Here is a 25,185-nt window from a genome sequence, read left to right as displayed (position 1 = left end):
GATCCACCGTGACCAGCCCTCCCAGCGGGATTCCACCATGACCAGCCCTTGGGTCAGACTGATTGAAGCAGACTCGACCAGTCAACCCTTAGGTGGGATTCTATCATGCACAAAGACCAGTGAGAGGCCACTGCTCCCCACTCTACTGGTGGATGGAAAGAGCCAGTAAAAGGGTGCCAACACAATGCAAGGAGCCCACGCCCCTCACACAACAGCAGTCCTCCAGAAGTGAATTCCCTGCAGGGTGATGCTACACCAGTGACACCACCTAGCCCTCCCTAGCCGGGAGACAGACGGCGGGGCAACAGAACAATGCGGCCACCCCCTGCAGGTCTGCAGCTCACCCATCACCCAGGAGCGCCACACAGTTCTCCCGGTGCCAATACACCATCCTGGCCGCGGCAAATCTCTGAAAGGGAAAGTGGCAGTTTAGCGGCCTGTCAGGGACCCGACCCTGGATCCTTCTGTCCCCGCTGCACAGAGTCACTGCACAACTCTGACAGCTCCCTCATACGGTCAAGAACGAGAAAGAGGACGCTGCGGGAATGCTCTGGAATGCAGCAAGGGGAGACAGACAATGCTGACTGCCTATTTCACAAGTGATCATGCATGCCTGCCTCCCTGGGGCCTTGGCCCGCCCTCTAGAGCCCGGGGAGCATTGCCAAAGCCAAGAGAGCTGGTCCAAGGCAAGGAGCGGACACAGAGACTCAGGGACCATTAACGCCATACCTGCACCCGCACACCGCAGAGGAGAGGCTGATGTGGGGAGGAAGAGAGGGACGGTGGGCACTCGGCAAGGCTGCCCCTCACCTGCCGGGGCCCCGGGGCGGGAAGCGAGGGGCCCATGAGTCCAGGGCCCTGCTCGCAGCCACAGGTGCCAGCCCGTCGGAGCCCTGCCTGTTCCCTTCCTCTCTGCCCTGAGCTCTCCTCGCCCTGAGAAAGGGACTCACAGCAACCTCGCCACCCAGGGATCAGGATACATGAGGGCCCGGATATGAAGAAGTTTCCAGAACAGATCAGCCTTCGTTTGCCAGGCTTCCAAGGGTGGGCCCCGTGACTGCAGAAACCAAAGCAGGAGGCACCCACAAGGGGTGGCTGAGCAGCTGGAGTTTGCTGACCCGGGTCTCCGGGGCCCTGGCCTGAAACAAGCCCGGCTGCAGAGCGGGCTCAGGGTGGACAAGAGAAACACAGAGCCAGCCCGGGGACAAGGCAGATGAGCCACTCACTCACACCAGGCCTCATTAGACAGGCAGGAGAGCTGAGTTCCTGTGGGCTGGCAGGGTCACAAGAGCAAGTGCAAAGCTGCCCTGAGGACAGGCAGAGGGCACTCTGGCCATCAGAGACCAACCTATATGAGCAGAGCCCTCCCCCATGACCAGGCCCAGGGGGCCTCTGGGAAGCCGGCAGGGCCGTCCACGTGTGACCAGCCTGGACCCCGGCCGTGAAGGGCACAGCTCAGAAGCATCAGAGCTGGGGGCCCACGAGCAGGATCCAGAGCACCCCAAAAGGCAGCCCACACCTCTTCCCCTGAAAATGTCCTTGGCAAAGGAACGCCCGGGGGACCTGCCCTGGGGACAGGCTGGCCTGCGTGTCATCCTGGGGGGATCATGAGATTAACCCATGAGGGACAAGAGAGAATGCTGGGGGGTGCTCGGCCCGCTGCCCGGCTAATAAGCCCACGGTGAGGCAATTTGCTCAGCACCACCACTTTTCCCATGTCTGAGCGGAACTAGAGGCTTTTCTGTAAATGAGTTGTTCGAAGGCAAACACGGGGAGACATAAATCATTTCCCTCCTATTGACTCGGTGCCTTTGGAATTTGAAATACATGATTCCTCACAGCTAGAAGCCTGCCTTGACAGCAAAGAAACATTTCCAATGTAAAACGACTTTTTCCACACCATCCCAGTGAGTGGAGAGGCGCCCGCCAGCCCCAACAAACCCGAGATAAACTTGGGGTCACCTTGTCGCCCCAAGGCTCCGACGGCTCCTGCGGGGTGTCCAGGTGACAGCAGTGCAGTTCTCGGCCGCTTCTGTACTCCCAGAGCCTCAGGGTGCGGTCCTGCACACGCCAAGGACAGGTCAGCACACGCTCTCGGGGAACACGGCACCCCCATAGCGTCCGGGCTCCAGCAGGTCACGGGAAGGTAACAGCGACAGCCAGTGTGCCTTCACCAACTAACGCTCTTTGCTGTCAGTGATTGCTGCACAAAGAGCTCGTGCAAATCATGAAGACAAACACAGGGGACCCACACAGCAAAACGGGCAGAAGACATAAGACAATCTAATTGTCAAGTGACCGGAGGCCAAACACATCGGCTATGCTCAGGCTAAGTATGCACACGCTCACACACACACAAACACGCGTCCACACACGGTTGCACACACAGACACATCAATGATCATGCATTCACACAGGGAGAGCACAGGGGGCTCACGAGCGTGTGCCGGCTGAACGGGTGAGAAGGGGCATCCACTGTAGGAAACTGATGAATGTACCAAGCTTTAGTACTCCAAAGATAAATATAAATGCAGAAGAAGGGGATTTAAATGAACAAACATTTGTACAGCACTCATCAGAAAGGAGGGAGAAGCCGGCCCCCAGGCCCAGTGGTTAAGTCGGGTGCGCTCCACTTCAGCAGCCTGGCTTCCACTCCCAGGTGCGCACCGACACCACTCCTCTGTCACTGCCCATGCTGTGGTGGCTCACGTACAAAATGAGGAAGATTGGCAGTAGATGTTAGCTCAGGACAAATCTTCCTCAGCCAAAAAAAAAAGAGGGAAATAGAAGGAACTGCACACGTAAGGAGAACGACGAGACACTGAGTGAAATGCAACCTAGTCCACTTGGGCCTCAGTCACAGGAGGACCCCTCCGTGCAGCGTGATTCCCTTACCAAAGCAGATAGACCCGCCCAGGCTGCACACGACTGAATGCTAAGTCTAAGGAGACAGCGTCCCTGTGCCACATGTGCAAAGTTTTCAGTGACCAAAAGAAAAAAAGTCACTTCCCCCAGACTGTGAAGAGCAGGTGTCTCTGGGTTAATCGCAGGACACGAGCACAAATATCTTTCTGCAAATATGACAGATAAACACGGAGACGAACACACAGGTGTGTCTACAGGTGTCCCCACTCACCCCAAAAGTCCCTCTAGAGTGGCGAGAAAAGCATGTTTTAAAACACAAACCCTTGGGACACAGATGAGAGACGAGAAGAATGGAAGACAATCACAAGAGGTCAATGAAGGCTGTGACGCTGGGATGAACGAGGGACGGACCGGCCGTGGGAGGCACGCCCGGGACGCGCCTGTGCACCAGACTCAGGCCGGCCCAATGGGCCTGCAGCAGGGTGGCAGTGAGGGGGACCCATCAGAGCAATCAGACGCCCTGCCCCCGCCACCGACTTCCCAAAAGAAAAATGGGGAGAAAACCGAGCAAATTAAAAACCAAACAGGGAAAACACTGGAGCAACACCTTCAAAAATCTGTGGGAAAAATTACACCAAGATTTCTAACCACCGAGTGCTGGGGCATTTCCACAGGCAGTCTCGTAACACTTCCCCCTGCACCTTCAGAAAGCTGCTGGACGACGCCATCCCCAAAGGAAAGGAGTGAATCCAGAGACAGACAGACAGACAGACAGGGAGGGGTGGAGGAGGGGCGGGCCTCAGGAGATAAGGAGCCACCAGCAAGGTGCCACCAGAGGGATGAAGGGCAAGAAATTGTTCTCCCCCCGCAGAAGGAGCAGACAGCAGAACACTGCTCCTACCTCTGCTTCTCGAGCGCCCTGTTCTCTGGAAACACGGGCTGACGGGAAGAGGGCACAGCTGCGGGCGGTCCAAGGACTTGCCTTGGAGGGGTGGTGGGAGGGATTCGATTCTTCATTATAAGCCCTACAGCAGTATCTGACTTTTTAAATACGTGCTTTTAATAAAAGTAACTGTCCTTTCCAATGTGCAGGGGGACCACGCCAACGACAATAGGACAAGGGCAGGGCACACAGAGACCGCCAGCACACCAGCCCTGCTTCACTTCTGTAAAAAGGACTGGAGACAGAGTGCTGGAGCTGACAAAGCTAAGCGGTGAGATCACAGGTGTTCATTTTACCTTTCTGTGTGCCTGAGTGTTTCCTTTTTTATTACAAAAAAGACTGGAAGGCTGACAGCAAAATTCACAAAACTGGCTGTGTCTGGGAACTCTGGCCACATTCATTTTCTTTTTATTTTCGTATGACCACACATGGTTTTGAAGAGCAGGACAAGAAAACAGGAAATTAACAACAGGTGAGAAAACAAGCGTGATGCGGGAAAGAACAGCAGTCAGATACCCACAGGACCCAGGGCCGAAATGTCGTCAGCATGTCGACAAGCCCTCCCCGGCAGCCACCCAGGCAGCCACGTCTGAAAAGAAGGGAAGAATCAAACGCCACCGGTAATTCAGACCTGCACTTTGGCAAAACTGCTGCTTAACGGTCCTTCCAGAGATCATTCCTCAGCAGAGACGTGCCTCTACTCACTCAGCTGTTAAGGCTTCAGGCCCAACTTCCGGGACAGAGGCTGCACCTGCTGATTGAGCATCCACCAAGGCCAGGGGCCTCGGCCCGTCTACACCTGTGCACAGGAGACTGGCCCTGGACAGCGTGACAGCCACGGTGATGGAACCCAGGTCCCTCCAGGACTCAAAGATCACGATGCTATTACAGATGTAACGGCAGCCCTCAGAACGGACTCCATGCACACCCATTCTAGCTCAACATGCACACGGGTGCGCGCGCACACACACACACACACACAGCCCTGAATAAACAGCTGTAAGCGAGGAGCGAGCCACGGCCAGCTCTGAAATTCAGAAACAACAAGCACCATCTAGTGGACAGCCACCGACGAGAAGGAACACGCTGACTTCCGACCACAGCCAGGAACAGAAGACAAGCCCATCACGGGGAGACCCCGCCCCCAAGCATGGCTCGGCCCATCACTGCTGAGTGGAACCCAGGGACACACGTGCTGGAGCGAAGCACTTACCCCGGAGGAGGATAAAAGCAGCTCGGGCTGGTCAGGCACCACGAAGATGCGGCTCACGAACCTGCAGGGGAGAGCGGCAGAGCGTGAGCCGGGGCCCCAGATCGGCTGTGGCACCCGCATAGCACATCTGTCAGCTCAAGGAGGAGCCTTCTCCCCCCAGACCCGACCCCGGCCCCCGGCAGAACTGAGAAGATGAACACGTGTGAGCGGACGGCGGTGAGAGGTGGCGGAGCGCCATGCCATTCTTGGGGCCCCAGGATGACAGGCTCCAGCAAGGGTGGCCCCCAGGTCCACAGGCTCCCCTGCCACGCCTGCTGGAAAGATCCACGAGTGTCTGTGCTGCTCTGGAGCTGCCCTGCACACAGCACTGCAGCTGCTCCCACGAGACCCTCATCCACAGTCCCTGATGACGAGGACCCCTGGGAGGCTCCCAGGGTGAGACTCACAGGACAGAGCATGGATGGAGAAGGGCAGCAAGGCTGACCAGCAGCCAGAACCAGGCCTCCTGTCCCCCACACCAAGGGCCTGAGCAGCCCGGCACCCCCAGCACCCATCTCCGTCTACCAGCGCAGCTGCAGCCTCCAGCTCCGCCGGGGGACAGGCTCCCCGCTCTGCTCCCAGCTCGATCACAAATGCAGCGCTCCCGAGGACCATGCGAAGGGGGCCGGCGTGGCTCCCTTGCTCCACTATCATCCCTGGCCTGGGCCCCGCCCCGGCCCAGCAGCCCCCGACCAGGGCTGCCTTCCACACAGGCGCCTGGGATTCCAACCTCAGGTGCTTGAAAAGGAAAAAGGACACGCTGTGGGACCAATACAGCCTGCGTCCACCATGAGAGCACGGCACGTCCACTAGAGGGTGCAGTCCCCTCCATGTCCCCACTGGAAAGGGGCAGAAACCACAGTTTCCATAGGATCTTAAACGAGATGCTTACAAATCAACCGTCACTCACTCACTGTGCTGTCTGCCGAGCCCCTACAGGGCCAGACGTGGGAGTGCTGGAGGCAGCAACGAGCTAGTGCACCCAGGCCTCTGACTGGGGCCTGGGGGGAGGCAGACAACAGGACGAGCCACCACGTGAGCCATGGACGGCATTTTACGTTTGCTACAACCACGTTAACAAAAGTAAACAGATGCAGGTGAGATGCTACGTTTTGACTTAATATATCCAAAATATTATCATTTCTACCTGCAATCAATATAGCGAATTAATAATGAGCTGTTTCTACATTCTTTTTCACACAAAGCCTTCAAAATCAGGTGTTTTATGCTAACAGCACATCTCACTTCAGATCCATTGCCGTAGCTTGTGGCTCCCGTCCTGGGCAGCATGGCTAAGAAGAAAGGCACAGTGGAGAGGGGGCCGAGGGAGGGGGTGCTCCTCAAGAGAGGGTGGGAGGCCTTCCTGAGAAGGTAAGAGGTGTTGAGCAGAAAGCTGAGGAAGTGAAGGAGGGCGCAGAGCCGTTGGGAAGGGCATGCCCGTGAGCAGGAACAGCACGTGCAAAGGCCCTGAGACAGGAGTGTACCAGGCTGGGGTGGGGAGCCGCAGACCCCAGTGAGACACAGAACGGGGCGAGTGCTGGAGGGTGTGTAGGTCATGAAAACTCTGGGTGCTGGATTACCAAGGACTGGGATAAACTCAAAACGAGCTGCCAGGAGATACCAACTGAGGGCTTGCGGACCTCCAGAAAGGTCAATTCTTACACTCCTTTCCAAACCAAGGGGACAGGAGCAACCTCAGAACCGAAATAAATCCCTCTGACGTCATCCACTGCCCCCAACAACACCGTCTACAGCATCCGGCCAAGGAAGCCAGGTGCTTCTCCCCGGTGCACTGGCCACCAGCCCTCCACCCAAGGAGAGCAGCACGGTCCTCAGGAATGCCTCCCGTCTACGATGTCAAAACGCACTCCTGAGAGCGCACTCACCAGGACACGGACACAGTGAGGAGGCCACTCACTTCTCGGACAGTTCAAAGCACTCAAGCTCATTCCTGTCCCCAGTACCTGCTTAGTGATGCCAACGACGACCAGGTACCAGTGGGTGTCTACACCAAGAGGAGTTTTCCAGAAGCAAGCCCTGAGCTGCTGTGGACCCATGGTGAGGACAGGAGAGCAGAAGCACCGGCCGGGCGTTACACAGGCTCCCTCAGGGAGCACAACACACGCCATGCTCAGGACCACGGCCGAACCGTCAAGGCCAACAGGAAAGCTCTCCTGGGACCCGGGCGGGGGGGGGGGGGGGGGGGGGGGGGGGGGCAAAGGGGCGGTGCTCACTCCGTGTGCCCCAGGCAGAAGGCCTCGATGCTGTGTGGCGCCGCGGCCCAGCTGACCCGGATCTTCTCGTCCCGGTCGGCGGTGAGGATGAAGTGGTCGTCGGGACTCACAGCCTGTGTGCAAGGGGTGAGAAACAACAGATCAGACGTCCTCTGCCCACCCCTACAGGCCCTGTCTCCAGGGCCCGTTCCTCAGCTCTACACCAGGCTGCACCCACTCCACCTCCAGCACCCTAGGTCACCTTCTTCTTTCACGTGTCCCCGTGTCCAGCCAGTCACCAAGTCCTGGTGGTCTTCTCTTCCCCTGTTGTTCTCATGGGGACCCACCCCAGCTCCACCGCCCCCTGGCTGCAGCCTGGCCCTCACTGGGCCTCTGGGTGCCTCTTGGGAGGGCAGTCCCTGGCTCGGGGGTTGGGAGGACCGCAAGGTAATGCCCGTAAAGCACGGAAGACGAGCTCATGCCCCTCCGCCTTGTCACCCCAACCTGGGCTGTCCCTCACTTCTGGAACCACGGGCCACCTCCCGACCCACCCATCTTCTTTCACCCTGCTGTCAGCTTCGCCCTTCTAAATTCCATTCCTACGGCTCTCCTGCCCACAAATCTGCAGGGCGCTATGCCTGCCACAGGGGAACCCAGACCCCCGACTCGGCGCGCAGACCCAGCCTCGGCCCCCTCGCCAGACCCTCCCACCTCGGCCCCACCTGCGCCTGACCGCAGCAGCATCCATTAGGCACATCGCCCACCTACCACATCCAGCAACATCGACAGGTGTCCGAGTTCCAGCTTGCCGCATCCGTGTGGCTCCAGCACCGAAAAGGAATAAACGTCCCCAGACTTATCTGCCACCAGAACCTTCTCCTCGGAGGCTGTGAAAGTCAGGGCTGTGCACCTCCTCACCACCATCCTGGAAGGCCAGAGATGCCCACGGTCGGCTCACACAGGTCAGCCCAGGAGCCTCCCACAAACCCACAAGCCGTGCGTCCTGCCAGCATGCGTCAGCTCCTTGCCGTGTGCCTCCTTTTTTAGTTACCAAAGACGGTGCCAACAAAACAAATCAATTAAGAGAACAGAAACAAAGCCAATGCCTTAAACAAATTTTGCTTTTATAATACTTTCTTTACAAACATCTGCTTCTAATGCCAGAACCTGGGTGGTGGGTATCTAGGTGTTCAACATGAAACCCACTTTACTGGATGTTTGAAAACTGTCATCACAAAATGTTGGGGGAAGCTGCTCCTGGACCCCAGCACCCCTGTGGTGCATTCGGCATGACGCAATGGTCAGTTTCACAAAACACCAAACGTGCTCTGGGGCGCCGTCAAACCTGAAGGCACACTACACCACGGGGGGCCCTGCCGCCCCTGCAGCTTCCCATCCAGGACCCCCGAGCCCACACTCCAACCCCGTGGCTCTCGTGACAACCCACTGCTTGTTCTGCTGCGCTGGACCAGGAATCCCAGTGTGCTGCTCACTCACAACATCCCTGAAATGGGGGCTGTCACCAATACCCTGAGGGCTGGGGCGGAACACAACACAGGGCCACAGTGATAACAGCACTCGTCATCGTTGGGGCAACTCTGGAGGCACAGCCGCCAGGGAGTGTGAGTTCCAGCCCAGTCTGTATTAAAATCAGCATGCTCACTAATTCAAACCTTTGATCCGGATTCATGGGATGTGTCATGTTTGTGAGCTGGTTCAGTAACAGTGACAGCATAAGAAACTGTTACAGCCCACACCTCGTTTGTACTGACACAGGCCCCACAGCCACACCTACCCACCCAGGGGACGGGGCTGCCGCTGTTTCCTTCTGTTGTTTTTCATTTCTACTGGGATCTCTTCCAAGTAGCAAAACCCACCCCCCACAAGGCAAGGCATCTGTATTTTTATCCTATATTAGACAGAAGCTGTGCCACTGCCTTACACACAGACGTTACATTGTCTAGGTTTACAACCTCTCCACAGAAGAGCGGCTGTCCCTGTTCTCCTTTGTCACCCAGGGGGTGGAAGTGGACCCACCTCCCCGGCAAAGAGCTAATGTCCCTGCAGACGTTGCCCGGCTCACTGCAGCTGGAACTCCAGATGTTAGCTTAAAATGGAAGCCGAAGCTTCAAGGAATTATGTCCCCAACACACGGACCAAACAGGACCCCGGCACTTCTCAGGAGTGGAGGGACAAAGGGATAGAAAAACCAAGGGAGGAGGCCTCTGGCTGTGTCCCAGGCGTCTGCTGCCAGGCCCCCGGCAGCGCTAAACCTCCTCCGCTCATTGGTGCCAGTGGAGCTGCAGGAGGGAGGCGTAATGTGATAAATACAGAGAAAACAATGACAAAAGAAAGATAATGAGGCTCCAGGGCCAGATTAATCAAAATTCTGAGAGTAGCTGTAATTTAAACCAACGGCCCACGCTGAGCCAGCAGCACAGCCGCCCGTCCCAAAGGGCTAATGAAGCAGCTGCCAGGAGCTCGGTCACGGTGTCGGCTCTGGAGGAGCAGCCACGGTCAGTCCTCCAGGACTGAGGGGCCCAGATTCCAATGGACTCGCCCACCCCGGGGGGAACGAGCACCCCCCACGCTGACGGCCCTCGCACCAGGCTGGGCACAGAAATGTCTCCACTCCGTATACTGTCCCTTTAGTCTTGTGCCAGCTGGAGGCTTTCAGCTCCTCAGGCAAAATTCGTCCTGGCCATGATTCCAGGATGCGGCTCAGCTGTACGGAGCAGGTTTGGGGTTAGGGTCCTAGACAGTCAGGTCGCAGATGGGGGGACAGGTCATCGGACAGGACAGTCGGTGGGCGGGCCTTGCTGCCCCAGTGGAAGTAGCCTCAGGGGCAGCCACCCCATCAACCTCCAGCCCCAGAAGAGTCTCGGGTCTCCGCACCTTCCCCCTCCTCCAGATTCGCTGGGTTTGCGGCCTCGCACTCATCTCCTCAGGTCCCCCAGGGCCAGCGTGGCCCTCTCCTCTGTGCCAGTGACAAATGAAGCAGCCACTGGAGAGCACTGAGCTGTGAGCGAGTCCCACAGTAGCGTGGGGCCTCAGTCGGTCAAATGTGGATCAACTGCCAGGCCTGGAAACCCCTAACAATGAACTGACCGTTAGGTGTGTCATGGATGGGTATTTTCCTCAGGAAGGGTCCATCAGACCCAGAAGGGGCCTGTGCGCCAAAAGTAAAGAGCCGCCAGGTTGGCGGACCGCTCTGTCCCCCCTCAGCGTAACATCCGCTGGACAGCACAGGGGCGACACCACCTGCTGCGCATCCTCCCAGTCACCTCTGTTCACTGCACAAGCTCTCCTCCTCCTTCCCCACTCTCGCAAAAACCTTCTCTAGCAGAAAAGTCTCCTCCGAATGCCCATTAGCGAGAAAGGGGAAAGATTTCATTCGACCCAACTCTAAAAAGTTCACAAAGCCAAAATTCTAAAGGCATAAAAAACAGCACTGAAGAACTCGTCCAGGGCACTGGGTACAGGGGGGCGTCAGTAACTACACGTCTGGCTAGGACCAGGGGCCTCCAAAAGCTCAACACAGAGAACGACGAGGTGCTGAGTTCAGGGCCAGCTACAGGGAAAGGCCACGTGAGAAATGCCACCCCTAGACCTGAGACACAGTCTGGCCCCACCCCTTTATTCAATGGCTGACAGGCGAGGGCGGGCATACCTATGGGGGCAGGCACACCCGTGGAGCTGGGCACACCTGTGGGGCAGGCACACCTGTACGGTGGGCACACGTGTGGGGCGGGCACAGGGGGTCCGTATAACTCCCAGGCCTGCAGTGTTTGCAGTATAAGACGTGCCTCCTCTGAGCAACACTGTGGACACTCTGGACTTTGTCATCTGCTCCCTTAATCTCATCCAATCACATTATTTGTCTTCTGTGCCACCCAGTGCAAATGTTTCCTACACGAAGTTACTTTGTTGATATCAATTTAAAAACCAACAAACACACAATTAAAGGGAAAAGTGCCAGATACCAACGACTGTGCGCCCACCCTCTGAGGGTTACTGGGAATCACCAAGAGACTACCTTGAAGACAGGACAAGAGCACAGCACCTGCCCAGCCCCACAACATAGAGCACCGTGTGGACACCCATCCTGCGCCTTGCACTCAAGAGGCCCCGCCCTAAATTCTCTTACTGAAAAGCCGGGCAGCACACCGACTCGCGTGAGAGTCGGGGACGCTCTAGCTTCCTCCCTTATCAGACCCCGCACAGGGCCGTGTTCCCTTCTAGAACAATCAGAGCCCCCAGGAGTCCTGGGCACTTGCCCTTCCATCGAGCGCAAGCTCCACTGTTAGGACCCAGGAGTGCAGGCAGGCTGTGTGGACGCCCTGTTCCCAAGTTCAAAGTGAAGTGCTACCTGTGAGCAGGGCACCTGTATGGATGTAACGTGACCTTTCACTCCTTTGTCCAGGTTCTAGCAACTTGCGAACTTCCACCTCTAAAGCGAGGGCAAGCTCTCTGCCGACTCACAAGGCCACCAGCTGGGCCCAGCGCCTGCACCCACACCTTCAACAGAAAATGGTCCCTGTCCCAGCGGGGGGGGCCACAGGGGTCAGAAGCCCCAACAGTACGCACACCCACTGTGTACAGGCATGTGTCTGACTGACGAGGTACATGCTGAGAAAGGCGTCGTCAGGCGATTTCGCCATCGTGCAATCACAGAGTGCACTTACACAAACCTAGCGGTACAGCCCACTACACATCTTGGCTACAGGCACTAATCTTTCGGGAGCACCATCGTATCTGCAGCCTGTTGTTGACTGAAACATGGTTATGCGCTGCATGACTGTAGCAAAGGATACCTAGGCCCCGTGACATCTATGTTCTGGCCGAGCTGCTGACGTCTTTCCCCACCAACACTGAGCTCCCACCCGTCCTTCAGATACGTAGAAATAAGTGCACTAATTTAAAAACCTACTGAATTAAAACTGTGGCAGAGATGCCCTAACTGACACAAAAGCCCTGACACTCAGGGGGCATGCTGACATTCTTTGTTTCTGCTGCTGCAAGGCTGGAGGAACACTGTTTGGAAAGCAGGATGGCGTAGTGCCAGGGGCACCGACTCCAGAGCCAGAGGGACCAGGTTCAAGGGGTGGCTCTGCCCTTCTGAGCTGACTGCCTGGGGTCAGCTTCCAGACTTCTGGCCAGTGGGGTGGGTGAGAATGATGCCCCTGCTCCCATCACGGGGTTGTTACAAGGATTCAATCAGTTAACACGAGTAAAGTGCCAAAAAACAGTGCCTGGCCCAGAAGTGGTGCTACGGGTTAGTTACTTATTCCTACTGTCACTGTCACTATCGTTAGTGGCATGCAAGTGTAAGCTGTGAGTTTGACATCATAATTATTCAACGTTAGCATTTCATACCTGACACTCAGACATTGCCATGGTTTTGTACGGAAAAGAATCAGACGCTTACTGTCATCTGTTAAAGCAAAATAGCTGCCAGATGTGGAGAAGGTGGAGGCCAGGATCGTGTCACTCCCCTGATCCACGGGTGGTCCATCCTCCCTGGGAGAGAGGAGGAAAGCGGTTAGGCCTTTCCTGAGTACATGTGGCTGCATTCCTCCGCCAGCCTTGTTAGTTTACACTGCAAGCAGGGGTAGAAAATGTTGTGAGGCTCGTATAGCCAGAATATAAGACATATTAAGGGGACATGGGGAGGTTCAAAACAGCTTTTTTTTTTTTTTTTTTTTGAGGAAGATTAGCCCTGAGCTAACATCTATTGCCAATCCTCCTCTTTTTGCTCAGGAAGACTGGCCCTGAGCTAACATTCATGCCTATCTTCCTCTACTTTATATGTGGGACGCCTACCACAGCATGGCGTGCCAAGCGGTACCATGTCCGCACCTGGGATCCGAACCAGCAAACCCGGGCCGTGAAAGCTGAACGTGTGCACTTAACCGCTGCATCACCAGGCCACCCCCAAAACAGCTCTAATTTTTAAGGAGTGAAACCTAATTAAACAGAAAATCTCTCAGCATACTTGCCAGAATGCAAAGAGCTGAGCTGGAAAGACCCTGAGAGATCACAGGGCCCCTTCCCTCATGGACATGAACTAATCCAAGACTGGAGGTGGGGATTAAATCACTAAGTAAACTGGGCCACGAGACCAACTCTACTAAAGAAAGCCACCACACAAAATTATCACTCTGCCATTCTTACCTTTCAAGTAGCTAAAGTTAATTTCATACACTTGCCTCAACGCATTTAAAATTGCACTGTCATTTTAAGATGCCAATAAAATAATTACTGACAAAAACTAAATTTGTGAAATTATTTTGGAAAGTCCTAATATTCTTAACGCATAATTTGAAAGTTAGTTACACATTTCTTTCCTGAGGTGGTACCTGGTTTATCCACGCAGCATGGTAACAGAAATGAATTCAGCGAGTGGAATGGCAATTTACTTCTTAGGCTATCTGGTCCCATTATTCAAAGCATGAATCAGGGCCCGAAGAGGTTTCCCCATCATCTCACCCTTTATTTTCTTGTGACTTCTTTTCGGCAGTACTGCAATCATATGTGAAGAGGCTGTCATCATCACTAAAGAAAAATAACAGATTTTAAAAGGAGGACTTTGTTAATAAAAATTCTCATTTTTTTTTCCTGGAACAAAAAATATTCACATATTCATTAAATTAAGGGTCTTAGCCACAACAGGAAATTGTCTAGGTACGCTATTTCAGGGAACAGTCAAGCAGCTTTATTTGCCTAATCTCCTATTTAGATTTGCCATACACGACTGGCATGGTTCTGCCCAAAAAAATCAGTTAAGTAAAATAAATGAGGACAAAAACTGAACAGGAAGTAATACACTATTCTTTCAGGCACTAGAAAATCAATGCAAGATGGTTATGTTAGAAGAAATTGTGCTCTGATATTGTTGAGTTTTCAGGGAGTTTTTTTGCACCCGAATTTAAAACTATTTCTTTAGAAAAATGTCTCACCTCCCCAAAAGAGTTCCCATCGCTGCCAAGCACTTAGCAATAATAGAAGCCACCCATCTTCCCTACCAGACCCTAAGCTCTCCTCGGTTTATCCCGCCCCGCCTCCAGCGCCTGGCACAGGCAATGCATCTTGTACAAATATACAGACTTTAAAGTGACTGCCCCCAAACTCTCCTCACATGGAACACTGTAGTGTAGAAACAGTAGTAGTCCTCCAAGTCAGAAACATTGCCGGCCACTGGATTTCCTCAAAAGGCAAAGACTGAATAAGCAGATCAAGTGTAATATACCCATGTCACCTTGTGGCATGTTAGATACTATGAGTCTCTGAAACAAAATAATCTGAGCAACACAACAGGTTTGTGAGCAAATTTTCTGTGAAATCTAAATTTAACATCGAATTGGATTTCTGAAACCAAAGGGTGAACAAAGAGCAGAGTGCATTGACATTTGATAGCCACATCATCTGTTTCAAGTACGAGAGAACCAAAACTACCCTAGGAAAGGAACCAAGGGGCCGAAACTGACCACTACTACTATCCATGAGGGTCCTGGGTCAAGACTATTCGATCAACAAACATTTACTGATTTAAAAATCCCGGGCGTTGTGTAAGCACTGTGGAACGATAAGGAAGGAGCGTGAAATTAGGGAAAGCAAAAGCAGAACCGTGCAAAGGGCCACTATGAAGGTGTGCACTGCGGGCTCTTGGGTGCGGCCTTGAGTAAAGAGGTGTGGAATAAGACCCCCGAATCCTGAAGCTTAAGCAGGGCGGGGTCGACGGATGGGGGTGAGGATGAGGAAGCAGGCACCACTGCAAGGAGAGGGAGTGTCCCACGGCTCAGTCTGTCCGAACGCGTTCCCCGAGAGTAAACCCCTCTCACCAGGGAAGCCGGGGCCACCTTCCTCCTTACGCCCCAGAGCGAGTCTGGCCGGCGTCCCGGGGACCTCGCACTGACCCAGGCCTGGCCTGCGTCGCCCCACGTGACCCGGCCCCGCCTGGCCCCCGCAGAGTCCCTAAGTGTCCGGTGCTGCCCGGCCAGATGGCCGCAGACCGGCCACCGAAGGAGCGGGGCACTGGGCAGGCAGCGAGGGGCGCGTCGGGGACAGGTCTTGGGAGAAGGGAGCGGAGCTTAACATTTCACGGCGCGACACGCCGTCCGGCCGGGGCGGCGGCAGAGGGCCTGGAGGCAGTAGCGGGGCTCCCCTGAGGTCACCCCAGGGCGGGCGCAGCCCCGGTGGCGCGGCGAATCGAGGTCTCCAGGCCCTGACGCGCGCCCGCTGCCTGGGTTCTCGCTCTAAGCCCAGACCCCTCACCTGCTCGCAGTGGAGGTGGCCAGGAACCGACTGCCGCCCCGGACCACCACCACCTGTCCGCAGAGCGACAGCCCCACGGAACTCGCCATATGCCTTCCTGCTGAGCTGCCACCCACGTGCGCCCGCCAGGCGCCTCTTCCTGCAGGCACCAGACAGTGACGTCACGCGCAGGCGCTGCGAGGTGACGTAGCACCTGCTCGTAGCCATCCAAGCGGGGCCCTGGGCATGCGCAGAAGGTGCTCTCTGCTTTCCACCTTCAGACTTCTGTGCCTATGGGTGGTTCATGGTGATCCCTGACTAAGTTCGTCTGGTTGATATACATGCCATACGTGATAACACTTGTTTGCTTAGTGTTCTTTTCCTTCCAACTGGGTAGGGCCAGTTCTGGATCTTTGTCCGCTGTAGCTTGGTATTGTAGGGGAGGAAGACATTTCCTCTTCCCAAATGTGGGTTCATCTGGCCGGAGAACGAATTAAATTCACATGAGACAGAATAGCAAGAGAAAATTAAACAAAGCTTTATGAGGAACCATGGCCCGGGGTCTTTCTTCCCGAAGGAAGAAAGGACACCGAAGAAGTGGGGTGTACAGAGTGATTATAAACCCCCAAACAGAGTGTTTCACATATGATGGAAATGTCCCTCCCACAATAGTCACAAGATTGCCCTGTCAGCACAGCGCTTGATGGACACAGCAGGTAGTGGTCTGCTGTCTCAGAGGGCGCAGCAGGAGGCAAGTCTATCGTCTGGAGCTGGGTGGTCACAGGTGAGCGCAGCAATCAGTTCCTAGCCTAAGGAAAGATGCTTAATCCTTAAAGAAATGCCAATGTTGGGAGGGGGAGGGAAGTCAGTTACAGGAGGTTACCAGACAAGCACAATAAAATGCAAATTTAAGTCCTTGCCTTTGGCATTGATTAAGAGTTTCTAGAGAGAAGGTCATCTCCTTTCTTCTTCCTGGTATGAGAGGGAGACACCTTTTACAGATAGAGATTTACCTTACAAATGTAAATGTGTCCTAACAAAGGGCAAGTTCCATTCCTCAGAGCCTCCTTCCCTTTCCCAGTTTATCAAAAGCAATCAGCCTCAAATAATCCTGATGCCAAAGAGACATATCTTGGGGTGGCCAATTCCAGTCCCCCACAGTATGGTACCTATGAGGTCCTTAGCAAATATCCCTTGAAGAAATGGGTGAGTTTTGGAGACAAGAAAGTCTGTTCAATAAATGGTGTTGGGAAAACTGGACAGCCACGTGCAAAAGAATGAAAGTAGACCGCTATCTTACACCACACACAAAAATTAACTCAAAATGGATCAAAGACTTGAATCTAAGACCTGAAACTATAAAACTCATAGAAGAAAATATAGGTAATACACTCTTTGATATTAGTCTTAGCAGGATCTTTTCCAATACCATGTCTACTCAGGCAAGGAAAACAAAAGAAAAAATAAACAAACAGCACTTCATCAGACTAAAGAGCTTCTGCAAGGCAAAGGAAACCAGGAACGAAACAAAAAGACACCTCACCTGATGAGGATTTTTAGGCTGCTTAATTTTAAAATGGTTTATGATGAGGATTTTTAGGCTGGTTACTTTTAAAACTGCAGATGAGAAGCAGGCTCCAAGGACTGGAATTTTGCTTGCCCTTTTGAGACATTTGCGTTTGTGAAGGAAGGGGGGATGACCTTGTAGGGACCTGAAATTGGCCACCCCAGGATATGTCTCTTTGGCATCGGGATTGTTTGGGGCTGATTGCTTTTGATGGGCTGGGACAGGGAAGGAGGCTCTGGGGAATGGAACTTGCCCTTGTTGGGACACATTTACATTTGTAAGGTAAATCTCTACCTGTAAAACGTGCTTCCCTCTCTGTACCAGGAAGAAGAGGAGAGATGACCTTGTCCCTAGAAACTCTTAATGGGGAAGGCAAGAACTTAAGTTGGTTGCTGTCTGGCAATCTCATGTAACTGGTTTAGGGTGGTGGCGTCTCACCTTTCTAACCTTTACTTAATCCGATTTGATTCTTGTCTAAAAGTCATGGGATCACCCAATGACCAGACCCCACCTGCACTGATACCATTTTAACTTTTTTTCATGTTCTTTCCTTTGTCTTGTAAAGAGATGAATCATATACCTATGCCTTAAATTTAGCCCTAACCCTCAACTCGGGGCAGCAGCAGGAGCTCTGACTGCCCATGGGTCCTGTCCCCATGCTACACTATTCTCTAAATAAAAGAGCACTACTGCCAGATCTTGAGAGTCTAAGAAATCTTTCTTTCGACTCCTCGGCTCACCGACCCCGCATCACCACCAACTGAGAGAAAATATTTGCAAATCACGTATCAGACAAGGGGTTAATTTCCAAAATATATAAAGAACTCATACAACTCAACAACAAAAAAATGAACAACCTGATCCAAAAATAGGCAGAGGATATAAACAGACATTCTTCCAAAGAAGACATACAGATGGACAACAGGCACATGAAAAGATGTTCAACATCACTAATCCTCAGAGAAATGCAAATCAAAAGTACACTAAGATACCACCTTACACCTGTCATAATAGTTATAATTAGCAAGATGGGAAATAATAAGTGTTGGCGAGGATATGGAGAAAAACGAACCCTCGTACTCTGCTGGTGGGAATGCATACTGGTGCAGCCACTATAGAAAACAGTATGGAGATTTTTTAAAACATTAAAAATAGAACTACCATATGATCCAGCTATCCCGCTACTGGGTATTTATCCAAAGAACATGAAATCAACAATTCAAAGAGATTTATGCACCCCTATGTCCATTGTAGCATTATTCACAATAGCCAAGATGTGGAAGCAACCCAAGTGCCTGACTGATGGTTGGTTAAAGAAGATGTGGTGTATATATACAATGGAATACTACTCAGCCATAAAAAGAAGACAAAGTCGTGCCATTTGTGACAACATGGATGGACCTTGAGGATATTATGCTAAGCAAAATAAGCCAGACAAAGACAAATACCATATGATTTCACTCGTACGTGGAAGATAAACACATAAAGAGAACAGATTAGTATTTACCAGTGGGGGGGGGGGGAAGGGGTAAAGGGGCACATGCGAATGGTGAGGAATAAAAACTAGACCATTGGTGGTGCGCACGGTGCAGTCTATACAGAAACTGAAATATAATCATGTATGCCTGAGATTTATATAATGTTAGAAATCAATATGACCTCAATAAAATAATGTTTTTTAAAAAAAGAAGTAGGTGGGTCTGAGTTGACCTCGAGGTCCAGGATGTGTGTCGGGGTGCGTGCCTGAGGTGGGCTCAAAGCTGAGGTCACTGGAAGTAAACTCTACACTTAGATAAGCTAAAAGCGCCTGAAGGGCTATTTTTTAACCCAAGATAAGGCTCCTTTTCAATGTTCTTTTGCTCCAGGAGTGGCATCACCGATCACCAGCTGCACAAGATGATTTCTTAGGACTTGCGCCCCCATATTGCACACTATTCATCTAATTACTTAACTCCTCTTCTGCATGCTCCCCCTCGCCGTCTCTATGGCCTCTGGCTCAATCCAAACCACAACAATCCCACTGCTTGCTGATCTCCACATCTGCCCTTGTTCCCTGAAGATCCACTTTACACACTAAAGCCAGGGAGATCTTTTCAGAACACAAATCCGATCATTTCATCCCCCTGCTTAAAACCAACAGGGGGCTTCTCATTGCTCTCATGACAAAGACCAAATCCCAATGGTGCACTACGAAGCTGCATGTGGTCTGCCTCCCACATACTCTGAAGCCTCATTCCCTACCAGGCCTGCTTCATCCTCTGTCTAGCCATGACTGCCCTTCCCCTTCATTGGCACAATGCTCTTACTAACCACAGGGCCTTAGCACATGCTATTCTTTCTAGCTGAAATTTTCTCCCCACCACCCCATCTCTTTACTGTACGTAGTTAATTCCAATCACCCAATGCATCCCAGTGGAGTCATCACTTAATCAGGGAAGCCTTCCCTGCCTGTCCATTCTTTGCATTCATAGCACCATGGTTATTTGTTTAATGTCTGCCTCCAGACCACAAATGCTAGGAGGGCAAGGACTGACACCTAATTTTGCAGGTCACTATTACCCTAGCCTGCAGCACAATTCCTGGATGAAGTCAGTGCTCAATCAATATTTTCTGAGTAAACAGATGGAACAAAGAATTGACTGTCTTAAAGGAGCCGCTATTTCTACACGAGAGTGAAGGAATAATGACAGGCAGCAGCATAGGAAACTAGGAGAATGCTGACCCAAACCCCACCTCCTCTATGCATTAAAGATGAATTTACACTCAAACTTAAAAGAGGCTGCTGCTGGCAAAGCAGAATGCTTGAGGGAAAGGCAAGCATTCCTTAAAGGCAGTGAGGTAAAGGGGCTTTCGTGGAGGCAGAAGATGGAAGAGAGTTGTGTATCACAGAGCAAAGGACCCAGAGAGTTGGGAGAGAAGAGTGGAAGAAGGGGCAGAAGCATTGCAGGGGAGTATCAATGGAGGGGTTGACGCTGGGCAGTAACCACAGCGGAAGCGGGAGACTTCAGTGTTTCTGAAAACGAGTCTGCTATAAACATCATTTCTATTCAATTAACCTAGCTGGCACAGTGAAAGTCCATACTCATGGTCTGGGATGTTTTTCCGACATGCCAGTGGATTTACACAGTTTTTATTCTGGGCAGGAGAGCCATACAAAGCCCACAGAGATGCCAGAGAGCGGCCAGTCATCACAAGGCTCATGAGCAGATTCAACTTCCTTTACGATTGTTGTTTACAGCCTATAAAATGTTATATAACACACATTCTAACAGATACAATTAAATATAATATGCATATTTAAACTGACCTTGAAGTTTCATTGCCTTTATGTTATAGGTGACAACCCTGAAAAATAATTACATTTTTTAAAAAACTCTGTACAGACTAATAAAGACTTAAGAGGAATCATGCATTATATTACAAGAGCTGTTAATGCATGTCTACAAAGATATTGTCTAAGCCACTTTTATCATCATTACTGTTACATATAAGTAAACTGTAAATTTCAGCATTAATCTGATGCCTGATATTTTACTAATTTTTTTAGCATATTACCCAAAACCCAGAACTCAAATTTCAGTTCTGTATAATTTGGCTGTTTTTTTTTTTTTTTTTAATTTCTTAATGTGGCAAGTTAAATTACAACCAGGGTTTCACTTCTCTGAAATTTAGAAAACAATGAGGGCATATTAATCCTTTACAGCTTAGATAAAATGGAGAGCCATTTGGCTTTGTAACATCTCTCTTGTTAATTCCCTCAAAGGAGTTAGCTGTGTTATTAGTAACTGTATCCGTTATCCATTGCCATAGTAATGCATAACAAACACAAAATTTTGTGGCCTAAAATAATAAGCATTTACTTAGCTCACGATTCTGTGGGCTGACCATTTGGGCTGCTCTCGGTTGGGTGGTTCTTCTGGTGCTGGCTGGCCTTTGCTCCCATGTCTGTGGCCTGCCACCTGGTTGGAAGAGAACTAGCTGGTTTGGATGGTCTGGGATGGCTCCTCTCTACTCCATCTGGCCTCTCATCTTGCAAGAGGCTGCTAGGGCTTATCTACGTGACAGACATGACCAAGAAAAAGCCCACAAGACCTCTTGAGGTCCGGGTGTGGAACTAACGCATCGTTACTTCACATACGTTCTATTTGCCAAAGCAAATCGTGAGAGCAAGAAGATCCAAGGGGTGCGGGGCAGTAAACCCCTTCCTGAGGAGAGGAGCTGCAACGCCACATTACAACGAGCCCGAATAAAGGGAGGGGTGGAGAAGTGGGGCCACTTTTGCAGTCAAATCTACCACAGTCCATCCTTTGGCCCCAAGTATTCATGTCTCTCCACCAGATAAACACCACTGCTCCCAAGATCTCATCCAATCATCCCAAAAGTCTCATCCAATCTCAGCATCAGGCTCAAGGCCAGGGTCTCATGAGCTACACTAGATTGCATGTGGCTCCTCAGGTGCAGCTCCTCTTGACCCAGAGACCTACAAACCAAAACGAGGAGTTGTCTGCCCCCCCCCCCCCCCCCCCCACACAACATACAAATGGTGAAGGAGGCAAGGAGAGCCACGGGAAATGCTCCCATTTGACAAGGGGAAGAATGGGAGGCACACGGCAATCGCCAGCCCATAGCAATTTTGAAACCCACTGGGAAAATGTTTTCAGGGCTCACAGGAGTAGGAAGTGTTCTTTGATTAGGTGAGTTCCATTTGCTGGGAGCGTCTCCCCAGGCCATATTCCAGCATGACTCTTGCCTCTGCCATCTGGGATATCCTTCCTCTTCCAGCACCTTCTTGGTCATTTTGAAAATGTTCCCTTTGAGCAACTCTCTTAACCTACTTCCTGCTTAGAGCAAGTTAGGGGACCAGAGGCCTTTCTGCACTTTAAGCTGTCCAGTCCCCTTAGGTCAGCAGGCTGTGCTTCATGCAATACAACTCCCATAAAAACTTTGAGGGGATGTCAGCATCATGGCTGAATAAGTTATCATCATCACATCCCCCTACTCATCCACCCAACAACAACAATTCAGCATCCGTCCACGGACAAAAGTGCCTCTGTGAGAGCTGTGGCATCCAGCACCGTATGCCAAGACACCCAGGAGGAGTCTCACCTACCCATGTGTCTGGTAACAGGTCCCAGCTGTGGACCCTGCAAGTGGCTTGTGAACCAGCTCCAGCCCCTCTTGGCCATGGTCCAGAAACCCCTAGAAAACACTGTCTTAGACAATCACCCATGGACACACAGCTTTTGTGGAAGTTTAGGATTCCAGCGGAGAAGTTCCAGCACATCATTGGACCCCAAAATTGCAAGTTTGGATGCATTGGAGAGGGTAAGAGGAACAGTTTGACTTTACCTGCATCACTCTTTCCTCAAGGAGGCACAGCTCAGAGCCAAGAGAGACATTCTCAGCCCACGATTTCTCCCACGGGGAAAATGAGAGCATGTGTGTGAGTGCCAAGCTTACCCAGCTGTGTGGGGCATTGCCAAAGAGGCTCATTTTTCTCACCCCAACCACAGTACTGAATAGTGAGCTGCATGAATGGGGGGCGGGAAGAGACTGGGAGAGCAGTGGAGTCTTGGAAGAACTCTTGGAAGGCATTAAAGAGATGGAGATCCTTATAACTGCATCACAGATTCCATCAAGAAGTCTGCCAATGAGCCACTGGGGATGCCCTGCCTGTGGATCTCAACTGGCCCACAGGCACCCCCTGTGCTCCACATGCCTCACCCACACACACACACACCCTGTGGCTGTCTTCTTGTGCACATTCCCAATGGTGGTGAAAGCAAGCTTTGGCTGACAGCTACTTAGCAGGCACAGAAAGCTGGCCCAAATCTGCAAGCCAGGGAGAGACAAAAAACTTGAGCTTTAGCACCACATTTGGGAGAACAAAAGAGAGGCTGTCAGCACCCAGCGTGGTGCATTGCAGGATCAAGAGAAGGCGTACAAGTTTAAGACTTCTACCATGAGAAGGAGAAAGGAGAGTGGAGCAGGTTTATCCATAGAAGCTCTGGGATAGCCTCAGAATCCCTAGCAGGGTTGATGGAAGTTATTTCTCTCCTGAAGGCAGTTAGTAAAGATGAAGGAGGTGACTGCTACTTCACCTGCAAAGACAGCAACACAAGACTTCAAGGAACATGAAAAAATCAAGGATCACCACCAAAGGATCACAATAATCTTTTAGTAATGAATCCCCAAGACATGGAGATCTGTGACTTGCCTGACAAAGAATTCAAAATAGCTGTTTTAAGGAAGCTCAAAGAGCTACAAGAAAACAAAGAAAGACAGTTCAATCAAATTAGGAAAACAATACATGAACAAAATCAATTTAACAAAGAGAGATCATAAAAAAAGAAGCAAACAAAAATTCTGGGGGTGAAGACTACAGTGAATGAAATGAAAATTGCAATAGAGAGCATCAACAACAGAATGGACCCAGCAGGAGAAAGAATCTGTGAGTTAGAAGACGGGAAGTTTGAAATATTGCAGTCAGAGAACAAAGAGAGAAGAATGAAAAAGAGTGAAGAAAGCCTATGTGGTCTATGGAATACCAGGAGAAGAAAAAATTTGTGAATTATTGGAGGTCCAGAAAGAGAAGAGAGGGAGAAGGAGGCAGAAAGCTTATTTAAAGAAATAATAGCTGAGAACTTCCCCAATCACCGGAGAAATTCAGGCATCCAAGTGCATGGAGTTCATAGGTCACCAAACAAACTCAACTTAAAGAGATCCTCTCCAAGACACATTAAAATCAAACTATCAAAAATCAAAGACAACGAGAGAATCTTAAAAACAGCAAGAGAAAAGAAGCTTGTGACTTATAAGCTATCCCTAATATGCAATCAGCAGATTTCTCAGCAGATATCTTACGGGTCAGGACAGAGTGGGACAAAATATTCAAAGTGATGAAAGAAAAAAAATGCCAACCAAGAATGCCCTTCCAACAAAGTTGTCTTTCAGACACGAAGGAGAAATAAAGACTTTCCCAAACGAAGAAAAACTAAGGGAGTATATCCCCACTAGACCAGCCTTGCAAGAAATGCCAAAAGGAGTTCTTCCAGCTGAAATGAAAGGACACTGACTAGTAACATGAAAACATATGAAAATATAGAACACAAGGGAAAAGGTAAGATTACAGTCAGATTCGGAATACTGTAATGCTGTGATATGGTGGGGGGTTAATCACTTAACTCTAGCATAAAGGTTAAAGGACAAGAGTACTAAAAATATCTGTAGCTATAGCAATTTGTTAATAAATATACAATATAAAAAGAGGTAAATTGTGACATCAAAAACATAAAGGGGAGGGAGTAAAAGAGCACAGTTTTTGTATGCAATAGAAGTTAAGTTGTAATCAGCATAAAACAGACTCTTACATCTATATGAAGTGTTACGTAAGCCTCACGGTAACCACAAAGCAAAACCTACAGCAGATCCACAAAAGAGAAAGAGAAAGGAATCAGAAGATAGCAGTAAGGAGAACCGCCAGTTCACAAAGGAGGGGAGCAAGAGAGAAAGAAACAAGGGAACTACAAGACAGACAGAAAACAATAAGATGGCGTTAGTGGAAACAGAGTAGATCGCTGGTTGCCTGGGACAGGGGGTGGAAGGCAGGGCTGGTGGAGATGAGTGAAACTGGTCAAAGGGTACCAACTTCCAGTTGTAAGATGAATAAGTTCTGGTGTAATGTCCAACATGGTGACCATAGTTAACAACACTTTATTGTATATTTGAAAGTTGCTAAGAGAATGGAGCTTAAAAGTTCTCACCACACACACACACAAATTGTACCTACGTGAGGTGATAGACGTGTTAACTAACCTTATTGTGGTAACCGTTTCACAATATATACATATATCAAATCATTACGTCATACACCTTACACTTACACAATGTTATACATCAATTATATCTTAATAAAACTGGAGGGAAAAGTTTCCTTAAAAAATAAATAAAATCTCTTGTAATCTCCCGTTTGATGTGGTTTTGACATACGTTATCAGTTGAATTGTGTTTCGCCCCAAAAAAGATAAGTTGAAATCCTAAACCGCAGTACCTCAGAATGTGACCTTATTTGGAGACAGGGTCTTTACAGAGG

The 25,185-nt window shown here is 50.8% G+C and overlaps 1 protein-coding gene across 2 annotated transcripts in view; it reads right to left on the bottom strand.

Annotated features, from left to right (window-relative positions):
- The window catches only part of WDR4 (WD repeat domain 4), a 22,306-nt gene extending 6,625 nt beyond the window's left edge, over positions 1-15,681 (bottom strand). The window contains exons 1-8 of one of the 2 annotated variants that reach the window (XM_046651660.1): positions 15,548-15,681; positions 13,763-13,828; positions 12,650-12,793; positions 8,042-8,198; positions 7,295-7,407; positions 5,022-5,082; positions 1,963-2,061; positions 345-409 (exon numbers count right to left, since the gene is read on the bottom strand). In XM_046651660.1, the coding sequence (XP_046507616.1) occupies positions 345-409; positions 1,963-2,061; positions 5,022-5,082; positions 7,295-7,407; positions 8,042-8,198; positions 12,650-12,793; positions 13,763-13,828; positions 15,548-15,636 (794 nt within the window). In that variant the 5' untranslated portion in view covers positions 15,637-15,681. Of the gene's footprint in view, positions 1-344; positions 410-1,962; positions 2,062-5,021; positions 5,083-7,294; positions 7,408-8,041; positions 8,199-12,649; positions 12,794-13,632; positions 13,723-13,762; positions 13,829-15,547 lie in introns of those variants that run through there. The other variant, XM_046651661.1, reaches the window with a different exon arrangement.
- Positions 15,682-25,185: the final 9,504 nt, after the last annotated feature.

The sequence above is a fragment of the Equus quagga genome, unplaced genomic scaffold (genome assembly GCF_021613505.1).
Source record: "Equus quagga isolate Etosha38 unplaced genomic scaffold, UCLA_HA_Equagga_1.0 73442_RagTag, whole genome shotgun sequence".
NCBI classification, from domain to species: domain Eukaryota; kingdom Metazoa; phylum Chordata; class Mammalia; order Perissodactyla; family Equidae; genus Equus; species Equus quagga.
The sequence above is the reverse complement of the archived record's forward strand: the minus strand, read 5'-3'. Positions and strand labels throughout refer to the sequence as shown.